The sequence below is a fragment of the Mustela nivalis genome (assembly GCF_964662115.1).
Source record: "Mustela nivalis genome assembly, chromosome: 18".
Taxonomy (NCBI): Eukaryota; Metazoa; Chordata; class Mammalia; order Carnivora; family Mustelidae; genus Mustela; species Mustela nivalis.
In genome coordinates, this window is record NC_139037.1 from 34,065,524 (window position 1) to 34,081,044 (window position 15,521).

The window sequence follows — 15,521 nt, forward strand, 5'->3', positions numbered from 1 at the left end:
TAGGGAGTTAATACTACATTTATTACTGGAATTCTGTAAGAAAAAGCTGCACATTTCCCTCATTTATTTACTTAATTTTTTTACTTTATTAAGGGTCCGCGGATTTTTTTATGGGTTTTAACGCAATAATATGTATTTTATCACTTGAAATGTTTTAGATTTGGCCATTAATGCTTGTTGACATTGAGACTTGACTTGGGTTTGGCTATAGGTTGAAGATGGAAAATTTTCCCCATAAAGTCCAGCAACGCTTTCGGAATCCAAGAAGGAGTTGAGAGTCCATTCAAATTAACAAACAGTCATTAAGAGACTGCTAAGTACAAGGCTCCGGGCTAATTGTGAAGGGGTAAAGAGTATAACATAAGACAAGCTCCTACCCTTGCATATCTTTTGGCCAGGGGGATAGCCCTGTAGACCGTTGAGTCTCTTACAGGGCAGGTGGAACTGTGCGCTTCTGTGTATGCTGCAGTTAAGGGAGAGGAGAAGGCAGGTATATAAGGCAGTGGTGGAAATAGAGATGCAGGAACTCGAATGCTCCTGCTGAAGGCTCTTTCTCTGACATTATCCCACCACTCACTAAGCAATATTTTTGGAATACCTATAATATACTGGATATTATTTTAGGTGCTGGGTAACTGTCAGAGAACAAGACAGGCAAGGTTACTGCTTTCATGGAGCTGAACTTCTAGAGACGGAAACAAACAAGAAGCAAGGAGAGTAATTTTGGATGGTGGGAAGTCCTTTAGACGGTCAGAGAAGGGTTCACTGGACAGATCACATTTGAACTGGGCCCTGCGCATGAAGAGGTAGCAATGCAAAGCTCAGGGGAGGAAGTGACAATTGTAAAGACTTTGTGGCTGGAATGAATTTTGGGTATTTGAGGAAACTACTCCTGGAATTCAGTGCAAGTGGGGCATGGTGGTTTGGCTGAGATAGGAGCAGTGCCATGGTCAGATAATAGAGGAGTGTGGAAGAGGTAAAAAGGTAGGGTAAGGAGTCTAGTAAGAAGTCAGTGTTTTACTCTAAGCCTGATGCAAGCCTCTAGCAGCTTCAAGGTGCAGAATAACGTTTCTGGTTTAAGTTTTCAAGAGACCATTGTGGCGGCTGTGTGGAAAAGGCAATGTAATGATTTAAGATCAGAAGCCAGGAAGCTAGTTATGAGGTGGTGACAGTTGTCCAGGCAAGAGAAAATGAGGACTTAGACTGCAAGCTACATTGGAGTGTAGCTTCAACAGAATATGCTGATGGATCGGATGTGATGAAGGAAGGAAAAACCAGTTGTCAAGGTTATCTCCTAGACTGGGGCCCGAGCCACCAGGCCTAGAAAAAAGTTGAGCTGAAGATCCTGGATACAGTAAGCAAGCTCTGGACCGTTTCTCTGGATGTACATTATGCACCCTACCCTGTGGTAGACTCTGGGGGAGAGAAAGAGATTAAAAAAAAAAGAAAAAAAAAAAGATTGTTTAAATACAAATTCACACTCCACAAGAGCTTACCTTTTTATCAAGGCCTCTCTCTAAGGGCAAGATGGAGAGGCCCAATTTTTAAATTAAAATTAAATTAAATTAAATTTAAATTTAAATTAAATTAAAAAACCATCTTATAATTTTCATGATCTATTTTTTTTTTTTACTTTTCCAATTTTTTTTAAATTTAAATTCCATTAACCAATATAATCTACATCACCAGTTTTGGATGTAGGGTTCAATAATTCATTAGCTGTATATGGTACCCAGTGCTTATTACATCATATGCCCTTCCTAATACCCATCACCCAATTATCCCATCCACCCACCCACCACCCTCCAGAAACCCGGTTTGTTTTCTGTAGTTAAGAGTCTTTCTGATGACTTCTTGTCCCCTGATGACTTGATGACTTCTTTTTTTTTCCCCCAAATTATTTTTTTTCTTTCTTTTCAGCATAACAGAAATCATTGTTTATACACCACACCCAGTGCTCCATGCAATCTGTGCCCTCCCTAATACCCACCACCTGGCTCCCCCAACCTCCCATCTCCCGCCCCTTCAAAACCCTCAGGTTGTTTTTCCAAGTCCATAGTCTCTCTCATGGTTCATCTCCCCTTCCAATTGCCCTCAACTCCCTTCTCCTCTCCATCTCTGTATGTCCTCCGTGTTATTTGTTATGCTCCATGGTCTATTTTTTAAACACTTATGTTTAATGCTTTTAACCTACACACTTATACCCCTGCCCCTGTAACAGCAATAACAAAAACCAAAATTGATATTCTTTTCATATAATAATCGCCAGATTTATTTTTTTAAATACAAATTCACACTGCACTAAGGAAGCTGTGTTATGGGAATGGATCCACGTTTAAATTGCTTGCTGATGGACACCTTCTTTTAATCCTGTGACTGTATGTCTGTGATGGGATGTGTCCGCCGACCTGGAAAAGCATCAAAAATCTAAATGTGAGGTCTTCGATAGCCATGTGGATTTCCTGGTTCCTTCTTTGACAGGCTCTGCATCTACGTTATTTATTTATCCTTCACATATTTAATTAAACATCTACTGTGTGCTGAGCACTATTCTAGATTCACAAATACATCAATGAGCAAGACAAGTTCCCTGGTTTCACAGAGCTGATATTCTAGTGAGGTAGGCAGAAAATGAATATGCCAAGAAAGAAAGATTTGAGAATGCGTTAAGTAGAGCAAATAAAGCAGGAAGCTATGTAGAAGGTGATAGAAAGAGGAGTGCAGTGTTCGCTAGGGCGGGTCTGCGAAGGTTATTCCCAGGAGGTGGTGTTTGAGCTGAGACCTGAATGGTAAGAATGGACCAGCTCCACGAGGAGCTGGAAGGAGAATGTTCTTGGCAGAGATTAGGACTAGCACAAAGATCAAGTTGGGGAGGAGCTTCCCAGTTTCTGGAACAGAGAAGGCCAGGCATTTGGATGTGAGATTCAGCAATCAGGAAGATGCCAGTGATGGCCTCCAGAAGCTATCAGAACTAGCAGAAGGAAATGAACCTCAAAGCAGGGAAAGTTGACAAGCACAGGGTGTGAATGGACTGGAAGGGAGAGATATGGGAATAAGATCTAACCATCTAGATCTTATGTTCCATACCCTCTGGGTACGTTCCCGACCCTCTGGTGCACCTTCTGGCCTTGGACACTACATTTTGCTGCATAAGGGGTAAACACAATGAGGAAGTAGGTCAGCTCCTCCAGACAGCCTGTGCCACATATAACCTTGCTGCGGTGGCTCCCCTCCTGTCCCAGGTTGTTTGGTCATATGCAAATGACCCTTGTCTAAACCAAGTTTATCATCATGATGTTCCCCCTCCAAGGGATGGGAGAACACAGGGCTGGAGGCAACTGTTTCCTCTGTTTTATTCCTGTCACATCCTTGTCCTCGCCCTCAACACAGGGTTGGTCTTGCCCCAATCCAGGTGAATAAACTTGCACTCTGGTTCTTCCCAAAAGGAAGTTGGGAGGCCAGGGAACTTCTCGAGGTCTGCTAAAGGAAGTTCTGGAGGGAATTGCCCTGGTCAGTCAAGGAAGCAAAGGTGGGTCTCATTGATTGGAATTTGGCACACACTAATGTGTGACTGAGCTGCCATTGTGCTGAAATGAGCTACTCATGTTCTGCAAACATGTATCCATTACACATGCTTACATTTCCTTCATTTCCAATTGGTTTACTTTTCCCTGCTATTAGCTTCTTGGATATAAAAATTGGTCACACCTTTGAGACCCTCGCTGCATCTCTCCTCAAGTGTGTAAAAATAAACAAGGTTGGCAAATCAGACTAGAGCGGAAAGGTGAGAGAACATTCAATATCTCTATTTGGTCTCTAAGCACATGGTCTTCCTCTCGAGCCCCTACTTGCTGGTTAATGAAGAGAAAATAAGTGTTCAGGCTTACCATTTTAACCTCCTGTCTAATCCAGTCATTTAAATAGTTCCTTTAAGTTATTCTCAGTGAAGAATCAGCTGCAGAGCTGTGGCCTGGCAGAGGACAAGTCAGGGTCCTGGGCACAGTGTCCTCTGCTCCTTGGCTTTTCCAAGTGATATTTCTTGTCTGCCTGCTCACTGCCTACCCTGCTGTCATTGGAGAGTGTGGAGTAATGCATTTTGGCTTGCTTGTGGCATGGTTGTGTTCCCCAGGTTACCAGGCCTCTATGGGGCCACACTCTGCTCTCAAAACCTTTCCATGACTCTCATTTATTTGCAGTGTGGTTAGCCCACTAGGCCCCCTCAGCAAGGCCCTCACCCAAACTTTCAGCTCCTTCTTGTTCCCCTCTGCATCAAGGGAGCCAGGAAAGCTAACCCCCAGGCACAGCCTAACTTAGGAGTGAATTGAAAAAAACTGTCCCCGGTGGGAGAAGGATTTAGAAAGAGGCACCATGTTTTCCAGATGATCAGCAGGGGTCTGCTGGAGTCTGTTCATACTGGCTCAGGAGAACAAACTGTCACCTTTCAGGAATTCTGAGAGCCCAGTCATTAAACACAAACATTATTAAAATTAAATTATATAAATTTGTGATTAAATATATCATATCAAAGACAAGGGTAATACTCAAAATGTGTCACTCCCTAGTTATTTTACTGCATTTTACTATTATTTGCATTTTGAAATTATTTATCTCTATTGCATCTGTAGGGTGGAAATCCTGTAGAATGAGGGATCATTATGTCTGTCTCCCCAACTTCATATTCCATGGTAGCTTGAAATCAGCTGCAGGGGGAATATTTATACCGCACACACACAAAAATGTTAAAAAGGTTTATAAAGCAAAGCTATTTTATTATTTTGTTGATTGCCTAAGCTGAAGAAATAATGCAGGAAATGCTAATAATGTGGATTCAATCTACAAGTCTAATGTGCCTAAAGCCATCACATTGTGACAAGCATAAGAAAAATGAGGAAGTATTGTTTCAGTATTTGCAAACTATTCAGGGCATTGACAAATTAGTGAAGATCCAACCAAAAGTCACCTTTGATGTTTCATTTTCCTCTTACTTACTAAGGTAAATCAAATGTCAAGCAGCGTTTATTTTGGAACTGCACTCACCAATTGCGATTGCAGGTTAGTTATAGATAGGAACCTCTGTCAGCGCACCAGTGATGTAGCCGCTTGCCAGGTCCATGACTTGCAATCTCGAATTTGTTGGCTTCCGCTCCCTGTCCCTGCCATTCCCTTCCCTGGAAACCTTTGTGTAGGGAATAGACTGTACTGCACTACACTGTGGTCCTCACCCAGGGGTTTCTATTGAGTTATGCCAATTTTACCTTAATGTGTCTATGTCTTAAACTGTCTCATGGCAGCCAGAAACCTTGTTTCTTAAAGAAAGTGCGTGACATTCTCTCTTTCTTCTTTTCCACCATCCCTGACAGACTGACCTTTTTTAAAAAAATTTTTAATTTAAATTCAATTTAATTAACATATTGTGTATCGTTAGTTTCAGAGGTAGAATTTAGTGATTCATCAGTTGCATACAACATCCAGTGTTCCTATAGCAAGAGCCCTCCTGAATGCCCGTCACCCAGTGACCCCATCCCCTGACCCATGACCCCTTCAGGAACCCCCAGTTTGTTTTCTAGAGTTAAGAGTCTCTTATGGTTTGCCTCCACCTCTGTTTTCATCTTATTTTACTTTTCCTTCCCTTCCCTTATGTCGATCTGTTTTGCTTCTTAAATTCCACATATGAGTGAAATCCTATGGTATTTGTCCTTCTCTGACTGACTTATTTTGTGTTCGCTTCTATGATCGCACGGCAAGTAAACCTTATGGCCTGGTGCCTTGGCTGGGGAGTCTGTCTTGCATGTTCCATAGCAGAATTCCAGAACCGGAGGCCACCAGTTGAGGTCATGATTTGCTGAAAGGAAGTGGTTTGGGAGGAAATGAGATAGAAGCATTTGGAGAATCTTCTCCCAAGACTGGTTAGTCTGCAAGTCTATTTACTCAAAGCACAACCCAATATTTGAACAAAAAGAGCTGTATTTGAACATCAGGACTGACTACATAATTTGTGGGGCTCAGTACAAAATGGAAACTTGGGCTCCTTTTTAAAAACTATTAAGAATTTCAAGATGGTGACAGCAAGGACTTAAGCCTGGACCTTTCTGAATACGAGGCTCTTGGAAGCACCGGTCATACCCCAGATGTATACTCTCTTATACCGGTCATACCCCTGTTGTATACTCTCTTATTCCATTCCTTCAGAAATATTAAATTAGGGGCGCCTGGATGGCTCAGTCAATGAAAGCCTCTGTGTTCAGCTCAGGTCATGATCCCAGGGTCCTGGGATCGAGCCCCACATCGGGCTCTTTGCTCAGCAGGGGTCCTGCTTCCCCCTCTCTATCTGCCTGCCTCTCTGCCTGCTTGTGATCTCTGTCTGTTAAATAAATTAATAAAATATTAAAAAAAAAAGAAATATTAAGTTACCATCCTCTCTCCCAACCCAAGCATATAGATGTTCTGGGAGTGTGTCACATGTTCAGAAAGGCAAAAATGAAAAGCATTTTAGTATATTTTTAAAATACCTTTGGTTATTTAAGTTTCCTAAATTCTATCTAGCTCTACTCTCTGAGTCTGTGAAAACTACGAGTTAGAGTCAATAGTAAAATTGCATTTCCTTCATGTATTTATCCATCCTTTTATAATTTATTTATTGAGTACCTGCTATCCTCATAGCACTGTCCCAGACTCCAAGGATTCAATAGTGAGCAAAACTGACATGTCCCTGTCCTTGTGAGGCTCTTGATTTAGAGCAGGAAATGAGCTCTAAACAAATTATGATTCCCACAAATATATAATTACAAACTGGGATAAGAGAAGAAGCATGGTTTTATGAGCGGGCCTGGCCCAGTGTTATAGGGTTGACATTGGGTGGTTAGAGAAGTTTTCCCCAAGTCATCTTGAGCTGAGGCTTGAGTAGATGTTTAAAAAGAGGGAGGCAAGCTCTCCTGCATGACCGTGGCCCACTCCTTGCAGGGAATGTCCCCCTCTCCTGACTCCTAAAGGTTGAATCTAAGCTACTCTTACCTGCTGCCTTTTCAGATTCTCTGATTCTGGGAAACAAAGGATTGGCAAGACAGCTGAAAATGACCAAGAGGAGAATATACTGGGTCCCCAGATCTTCAGGTGGCCTCGGGAATCTTGGCATGGACATGAGCAGTGACGTGGTTTCAGGGCTTAGCTATGTAAGTAGGTCTCCTTTGCATTAAAATACCAGAAAACTGAATTGACAGGATATTCTCAATGGTCACAAGTTAGATCAGAAAATTTTAGCCTGTATTATTCAAGCTTGGTTTCTTTTAATGGATCTCGGGCTTCTGCAATTAAATGAATCCTAATCTTTGGTCATGACACCACTTCATGGTTGGTCTATGTGTCTATGTATCATCTATTACCTATTTATCTATGTATTTACTTAAAATAGCACCTTAGGCACCTGTAGACCCATCATCAACTCACCAGCTTGAACCTTGACAATCACATCCACCTACTGGATCTCATTCCACTTCACTCCCCGACTTCCCCAACTGAAGTAGCTACTCCCCTGAATCCTTTCTCATCAATCCCTTACTATGCTTTTAAGATAGTATTATATATTCTATGTGAAGTTTTAAAGATAATACTTTAAAAAATTTTTAGTTGTTTCCTACTTTATCAAAAGGGTCCCATGTAATGTTTGGGGGTTACTTTTTTACTTATTGATTTCTTTTTTGTAGGTTTACCCTCAGAGGGTGACTTGGTCTCACATTCTGTGGGTGACTAACAATAGCTCCCTTTAGTCTTGTCGGAAGTGTGTATCACAGATTAAAAATCTGGGGAGGGAGGGTGGCCTGCCCAGAGTCACCCCAGGGATGTAGGCAGAGCTAAGGCTGGGACCCAGTTGTCTCGACTCATGGCCCACTGCTTATTCCCTACCCAGAAACCTTTCTTTTATTTATTTTTTAATTGAGATACAATTGACATAAAACATATTAGTTTTAGATATATGACATAATGATTCAATACTTGTATACAGTGTGAAAGAGTTATGACAACATAACATCCATCGCCTCATACAGTTATAAATTTTATAAATTTTTTTCTTGTGATGGGATATTTTAAGATCTGCTTTTAAAAGCTTTCAGACCTACAGTGCAGTGTTATTAACTATAGTCACCACGCTATACGTTATAGTCCCATGACATTTATTTTTAAATTTTTTAATTTTTAACTTAATTTATTATTATTATTATTATTATTATTATTATTATTAAGTTCAGTCCCTGTGACATTTATTTTGTATCTGGAAGTTTTTGACCCCCTTTGCCCATTTCACCCAAACCCCACCCCCACCTCTGGCAACCACCAATCCGTTCTCTGAACACTTTGTTATTGTTGTGTTTAGGTTCTACATACACGGGAGATCATACAATGTTTGTCTTTCTCTGACTCTAGCAGCCTTTCTTTAGGAAACTGAATGTGGGAAGATCCATTGCCCTTGGGTGGCTGGTCTGGCACTTCAGAATAGTATTTATGAGATTGGTTGGGAAACTGATATTCTTTTGGTTTTTCTTTCCCAAGAATACGTATACTCTAGATGATGGCTCCTGGAGCCAGCAGGTGAGGAAGCCTGAGGCACCGGAAGTGGCAACAGTTCTCCCCTGGGGCAAGTATGATGCTGCCTGGAAAACCATGATTCCTTTCCGTCCCAAGCCAAAGTGAGTTCTGAGGGGGAGGTAAGGGCAGTACCCATTAGGGCAATGTTCTTCAGACCTTAACTCCTAGGCTCTTTCCCAAAGGTGTCTCCACATAGTCATGTCACGCACCACAGCCACATACCTCCAGAGCAGACTGTGGCACATCAGGGAGGCAGAGTCAACTCATTCACTCACTCATTCGTTCATTCATTCATTCATTCATTCATCCAACAAGGATTCATTGAGCACATATATATGCCAGGCATTGTGCTAGACCTTGGGCAAGGATCCATCACGGAGCACACATTGGGGAGAAAGATAATAAGCAAGTAAACTAATAAACACGGTTATATGCTGCTTGAAGATGGTATTAGGAAGAAGTGTGAGGGTGCTGAGGGACAATAGAACAGCGACAAGTTGGTAGGTTCTTGGTGGTTAAGCTGTTCCCTGGAGGATAAACAAGATATTACTAGGCCGGAGTAAAGAAAGAGCGATCTGGGCAGAGGGAACAGCATGTGCAAAGACTTGACCTTGAGGTGGAAAGAACACAACATGACGTGTCTAGAAACCGAGGAGGCCAGTGTCACTGGAGTTTTGTGTGATAAGGGATGTAGCATGAGATGAGCTTGCAGAAGGATGCAAATTCCCACAGGGCACATTAAGTATGTTGGTCTCCATTCTAAGCGAAATGGGGAGCTGTTGAAAGGACCCAAATGCCTTGTAGTGTTACCCTTAAACTTAAGAGTTAAAGAAATCCAATGTATCCTTGTCCAGTAAACCACAGTGGAAAGTAACCTCCCCCCAATGTCTCTCTGACTCACACAACCTTTCTCTCAGGGGCCTGCACAGAATTCATTTATTCATCATGTATGGACAGGACCTCAGCATTCCTCTAGGCCGTTTCTTCAGCGTCTTGTCACCAGGACTCTGTTTTGTATTCACAATCACCTCTTCTTTCTCACAAGTTTGTTAAGATTTTACCTATCAACAGAACAGCTGTTGTTTTCCTATTTTAAAAAAACTTGAGCTCCCATCAAAAACTTGAGCTCCCCTACTAGCTACATTGTTTTCCTATTTTAAAAAAACTTGAGCTCCCCTCAAAAACTTGAGCTCCCCTACTAGCTACATTGTTGGAACAGGATTGCTGTCATCTCCCCTGAGAACAAAGAACCTGGGTACTTCATGGAACTGGGCGGTCTCATCTAGAGAGCTAGAGGAATGCTCTGCTCCTATATCAGCTCACAGTCTCTGGTCCCTTTTCTGCAATCACACATGGCCCCACATAGCGGGTGATACCTGATACCGATCCCCATCCTCCCTTCAGCCCCTTCTCTCTCCAGCTTCTGGGCAGAAGACACAACTGTGGGCCCGGTGGGATGTGAGGAGGGGAAGGGCCACCGAGTGGAGAAGACCCCATAGTCCAAGACGAAACAAAAACATCCCATGCATTTGGCATTTTTGTTTTCTCGTCTTTCTCCCCAAGTCTTCTTTTTAATGGAATTTTCTTCAGATCAAAATACACAGCATTAGAGGCAACTTTGAAAAAAGAGTAGAAGTTATACACAACGCCAACATCCTCATCCAGTTATTATTTCTATACTTGTGAATCATTTCTAGGGATATGACCTTATCATTCTTACTTATTACTTTTTATTCCGCTGTTGTTGTTTTTATGAAAATTACATAAGCAAAGTATAGAAAACGTGAAACAGTGTGAATCTCTTTTCCTGTACTTTTACCAATTCTAATCCCTTTGTCAAAGTCAACCACTCATAGTAATTTGATATAAATGTATTTATATGTACATATATAAATGCATACATACAAAACCATAAATGCACATATACATATACTACATAAATACATAAATATATGTACATATATGAATATATTAATATGTATAAATATGTAAATGTGCATATGTGATTGTTAATAGTGGTTGACTTTATATATATAGTTTCTTTTGCCTTCTCTCATTTCTTCCCGTTTTTATATAAATAAAAATATACTGAATTTCTCGACCTGCAAGTGGCCTTTTTTTCCTTGCTTACTATGCTTAGAGCTTTTTCCAAATTCTAGATACAGATCAACTGTATTTTTGGACACTTTTACATTGTTTTCCATAGACCTTACTTCTTTCTTTTTAAGTCATTCCTGTATTGATGGGTGTTTTTGTTGTTTCTGTTTTTTAATTATCATGCATAACAGAGTAATGAAAAAAAAATACTGTTTTGTATATCCAGATGACCACACTGTGGTTTTTACATAGTATATAATTGATCCCTGCAGAATCTTGCTCTTGCCTTAATTTTCTATCTTTAGAGCCTATATCATATGGAGAACTACAGGGGTGCCTGGGTGATTCGGTGGGTTAAGTGTCTGCCTTCTGCTCAGGTCATGATCCCAAGGTCTTGGGATTGAATCCCAAGCCCCGAGCCTTACGTCAAGCTCCACACTCAGTAGGGAGTCTGCTTCTACCTCTTCCTTTGCCCATCCCCCTGCTCATGCTCCTTCTCTCTCTCTCATGTGCTCCTCTCTTTCTCTTTCAAATAAATAAATAAAATCTTAAAAAATAAATAAAAACAACTACATGACCTATGACTTTTCTGCTAGGTTTCCTGCCCCACAACCCCTGGATGATGCTGGCCTGTTCTCCTACCTTACGGTATCATGGCTGACCCCACTCATGATCCTAGGTTTACAGAAAAGCTTGGATGAGAACACCATACCCCAGCTGTCGGTACATGATGCCTCAGACAAAAATGCTAAAAGGTAAAATTATATTGGGCAAGCCATTGGATTGGTTAAAGACCATGTCTTATGGGGTTGGTGACCAGAGATGCTGAAGAGTAACAGGTAGGGCCCATCTTTAGATAACCAAAGAATATGCATGCTTCCTTGGTAACAAGAGGCCTCATTGTAGTTCTTGGACCCCCTGAAATGGTATACGTATTTTATACATATGGACTAGAGACTTTTTTCTGGAGCAAGGATTCATATCTTTTATCAGATTTGCCTAAAGGTCCCGGACCCCCAAGAGAGTTAGAAATAACCCCTTATTGTTCCTTTTGCTTTTTCTTCTGAATCAGGCAGTTACCTGTGTGACTCATCATTAAATTTGGGGTTAAGGGACTAGTCTCCTAATCCCTAAGTCATCACTAACTGGTTGTGTGATTGAGTTTTCTGTACCACGTACCTCACAAGGTAATAGGAGGATTAAGTGGGGGGAGGGGAATGAATAAGTGATTTTTAAGTGTTTTGTATTCATGTTCCTACCTCTAGCTACTTCATGAGAGACGCCCCAGGTAGAGAATGGCATTTTCCAAAGAGTTCCAGAAAATGGTCGTCCCCTAAGAACTTCCCTAAAAAGCGCGTTCCTTGGTCAAGGGAGTTTGTGAAACGTGGCACACTATTGCCAGATCTCAGAGATTAGTTTACCAAGTAAATTAGTGTACTGAGGGTACTGAGAAAACAAAGCTGGTTCAACTTTGACCTGTTGCTTCTCAGAATTGTTCAGTAAAAGAGAAAAATTAGTTTTCAGGGAACACCTGCCTCTTACATCGTGCCAGATACTGGTCAGAATTTCATTACTTACCAGCTCTGATGGCGGGCAAGTCACTTCCCCTAACAGAGACTTTTCGTCCTTGTGCATAAAATAAGGGAGCATAAAATTGACCTCTTGGTCTTTCATAGGATTGTTGGAAGAGTCAAAAGAGATGAGGAATTCAGTTTAAACCACCTGGAAACATACCCAGTGCATCTTAGGCAACCGATTAGATGTTTGGTTGCTCTTTAACCATTATGAACACAAGGTTCCTCAACTTGTGTCTATTCGCTTCTAGTGCACTGATTCTGCTGTTTTTATTCTGTAACTCACCATGTCTGTCTACCAATACTTTATCATCATGTCACTTTGGGGTGTTTATTTGAAAAACCAGTGACCCATGCATTCACACCTTTAGAGGGGCTTCTTTGTCTGCGTTCCTCACTGAACAAGCAGAGTTCTGGGGTGCGGCTTGCCTAGCCCTTCTGAAGAACTGCTTTGATTGCCTTGAGCATTTGCTGACAAGCTGCCAGCCATCACCATCACCACCATGGTGGTCAGCCCAGTGGCAGAATCACCATTATTACCGCCATCATCTTCAGTATCACTTTCATAATTCTCCATAGTTTTCATCGTTCTATAGTGGCAGAGCATCACCTCCTTTGACTGTCACAAGTAAGCAGGACAGATGTTACTTTCCCCACTTTATACATGAATGATCTGAGGACTAAGAGAAGTAAAATGATGTTCTTAGAGTCACATAGCTAATGAAGGGAGGAGGTGAGGTTCTGAATCTGGTAATCCTGGCCAGAAATTGATACGGTTGCTAGGAAGGCTGAGGGCAGGCTACGGCACACTTGGATTTGTTTAGTCAAAGCTCTTTTAATTTGTTTTACTTTCCTTTAATTTGTTTAGTCAAGACTTTTTTATTCTAGTGCTTTCTGTCTCTGTGGATTGGGTTATATATGGAGGTAGGGCTGGAACAAGGAGGGGTGGCCCCACAGATTGGCCTGAGTAAAATTGTTCACAAGCAATAAAGTCCTCTAACACATATGGGTGACATGGGGACATTTTTGCTTTATTGATCTAGGGCCCAAACACCCCTTTCCCCACAAGTTATCTAGCCCACGCTAATGGATATGGGATGGAACCGTTGTTTTAGAACTCAGGAAGGAAGAAGCAGCCTGGAGGGTCTGACGGCAGGTGAAGGAATGTATGACAGGAACATTCTCACGGTGTTCCTTTCTGCCTTTAGGCTGGGTATGAGTGTCCATGGCTGCAAGGCTGAGGAGTAGAAAGGGCTAGAACTGCCTGCCTTGAGAGACTTAGTGGCAGAAGATAAGAACCGGAAGCTGATAGAGCCGCTCGAGAACGTGCATAAGCAGGGCTGCCCTCAAGCCCTGAGAGCAAAGGGTGGCTCACCATGCTCCTCCTCTGTGAGGAGTAGAAGCTTTAGGGAGACCTGGAGTCCCTTGGCATAGTCCTTGATGTTCCCATCAAGGGCAGTGGTAATCGCTTTTCAGAGAGTAGTACCAAACAGGGTGGAGCAGGAGGCAGGAAGTAAAAGGGCGGAGGCCAGCATAGTGACTGCAGCTGACAGACTGGATCATGGATGGGGGAGGGAAGCATCCAGGGCCAGATGAAGACTCTGGAAGCCAGAAACACTACAGTGATTATTTTCCAGCTCCCTGCTCCGGCATCAAACACAATATAAAATAAAAAAAGAAGGATAAGCAAGTCAACGAGAGTCTTAATTTCTGTTAAGGTAACTTCTTGGATGCTTTTTTGGAAATATTGTTTTTCAATCTTTTTCCTCAAAAAAATGTTTTTGGTGTTCCCGTTTCACTGATAATATCAACAGCCTAGGCTTCATTAACTCAGATTGCCAAAATAAGGACACACTTTTAATTAGGTGATCCAACATTGGGGCATCCTTTGAAATAAATGGAGGCACTTTTTGGAGGTCAGAATTCTGCGTTTTATAAATTTTAGTTTGTATAAAAAGAAAGAGAGACACTATTTAAAGTCCTAGGTCATTTCCTCAATTAACTGTTTTTCAGGGTAACAAAATAGTTGATGAGGGAAAGTTATCTTTTTAATTTTTTTAAAGTAGTTTTTTTAAAAAATAGCCCCAGTACAGGGCTTGAACTCATGGCCCTGGGGTCAAGACCTGAGTTGAGGTTAAAAGTTGGATGCTTAACTGATTGAGCCACCCAGGTGCCCCCGAAGGTTTTTTTTTTTTAATAGAAAAATTCAAATTATTAAATACAGAAGAAATATTAGAATTAGAAATCCCATTTTGCCAGCCCTAATAGAAGTGGCAATGGTCATCAATGATGGGGAATGAATGGCAGTGAATGAGTCAGGCTGATACTCCTTAACCCACTGACACCCTGGACATTGCTAATAATAGGACACCAGACACTGTGTCTTCCGCTATTATGCAAAAGAAGTACACTACATCACCTATTATGTATTTTTGTCAGCTGACCTGAATTCTGAATTTCACTACACCCCTGGATCTAGCTAGAAGTTTAATAGAAAATACAGGGCACAGAAGGATATGGCTATGTTAGACAACAGGATAGAGATGCAATCAGTCAAATCCAGAATGTGAGAAGTTCTTGGAATAAGTGACCCAGTTTCTTCAACAAACAAATGGCATAAGATACAGAGAAGGGGAAGCTGTTACAGGTTAAAATGGCATACAAGAAGCCTATTAGATTTGTCGTTTAAACGCAATGTGTGGACCTCATTTGGATCTTGATTTGGGTGAACTAACTATAAAAACGTGTTTTTGACATATTAGAGAAATTCAAACACAGACTGGATATTAAATGTCATCACGGAGTTTTTATTAAATATGCAATTAATACTTTATGTTAATATATGTCAATTGTTATTAATAGTTAGTGAATTAATTAATTAATTAATTAAAGTTATTAATTAATTAATTGAAGTTATTAAATATTAGTGAATAACTATTGTAAGTCACTGTAGTTTTTTTTAAAAAGGCCTTATCTGGAAGAGACACATACTGAAGCATTTGTAGATGAAATATGTCTGGGATTTACTTGAATTACTCTGTGCAAAGAGATTTCACTGGTTGAATTCTCCTCTTTTGAAGGCTTTGCCTCCTTTGGGAAGAAGAAGTCTCGAGACATGGGATTGAGAAAGCTTCCGTGCTTCGAGTGATGATGAAATTTCAAAGAACAAGGGCTCTTTTCAGTGTATTTCTGGGCTGCCTCTTCTCCGCCTCGGGTGTGGTAGGGCCAGTAAGTGGCTGGCTTTGTGAGGTTTGTGGGGCTCCAAGCTTT

The 15,521-nt window shown here is 41.3% G+C and overlaps 1 protein-coding gene and 1 long non-coding RNA gene across 2 annotated transcripts in view; one reads left to right on the forward strand and one right to left on the reverse strand.

The window, feature by feature from the left end:
- Nucleotides 1–2,245: 2,245 nt before the first annotated feature.
- LOC309853845 lies at nt 2,246–3,322 on the reverse strand. The gene is made up of 2 exons (XR_014305987.1): nt 3,088–3,322; nt 2,246–2,408 (listed from the first exon to the last, which is right to left on the reverse strand). It is a non-coding gene; the product is annotated as an uncharacterized lncRNA (long non-coding RNA).
- A 3,725-nt stretch (nt 3,323–7,047) lies between these two features.
- The window catches only part of ABCC11 (ATP binding cassette subfamily C member 11), a 57,124-nt gene continuing 48,650 nt past the window's right edge, over nt 7,048–15,521 (forward strand). Inside the window, exons 1-4 of the mRNA XM_082711395.1 lie at nt 7,048–7,169; nt 8,545–8,681; nt 11,274–11,432; nt 15,332–15,479. Of these exons, the coding sequence (XP_082567521.1) occupies nt 7,071–7,169; nt 8,545–8,681; nt 11,274–11,432; nt 15,332–15,479 (543 nt within the window). The 5' untranslated portion in view covers nt 7,048–7,070. The remainder of the gene's footprint in view (nt 7,170–8,544; nt 8,682–11,273; nt 11,433–15,331; nt 15,480–15,521) is intronic.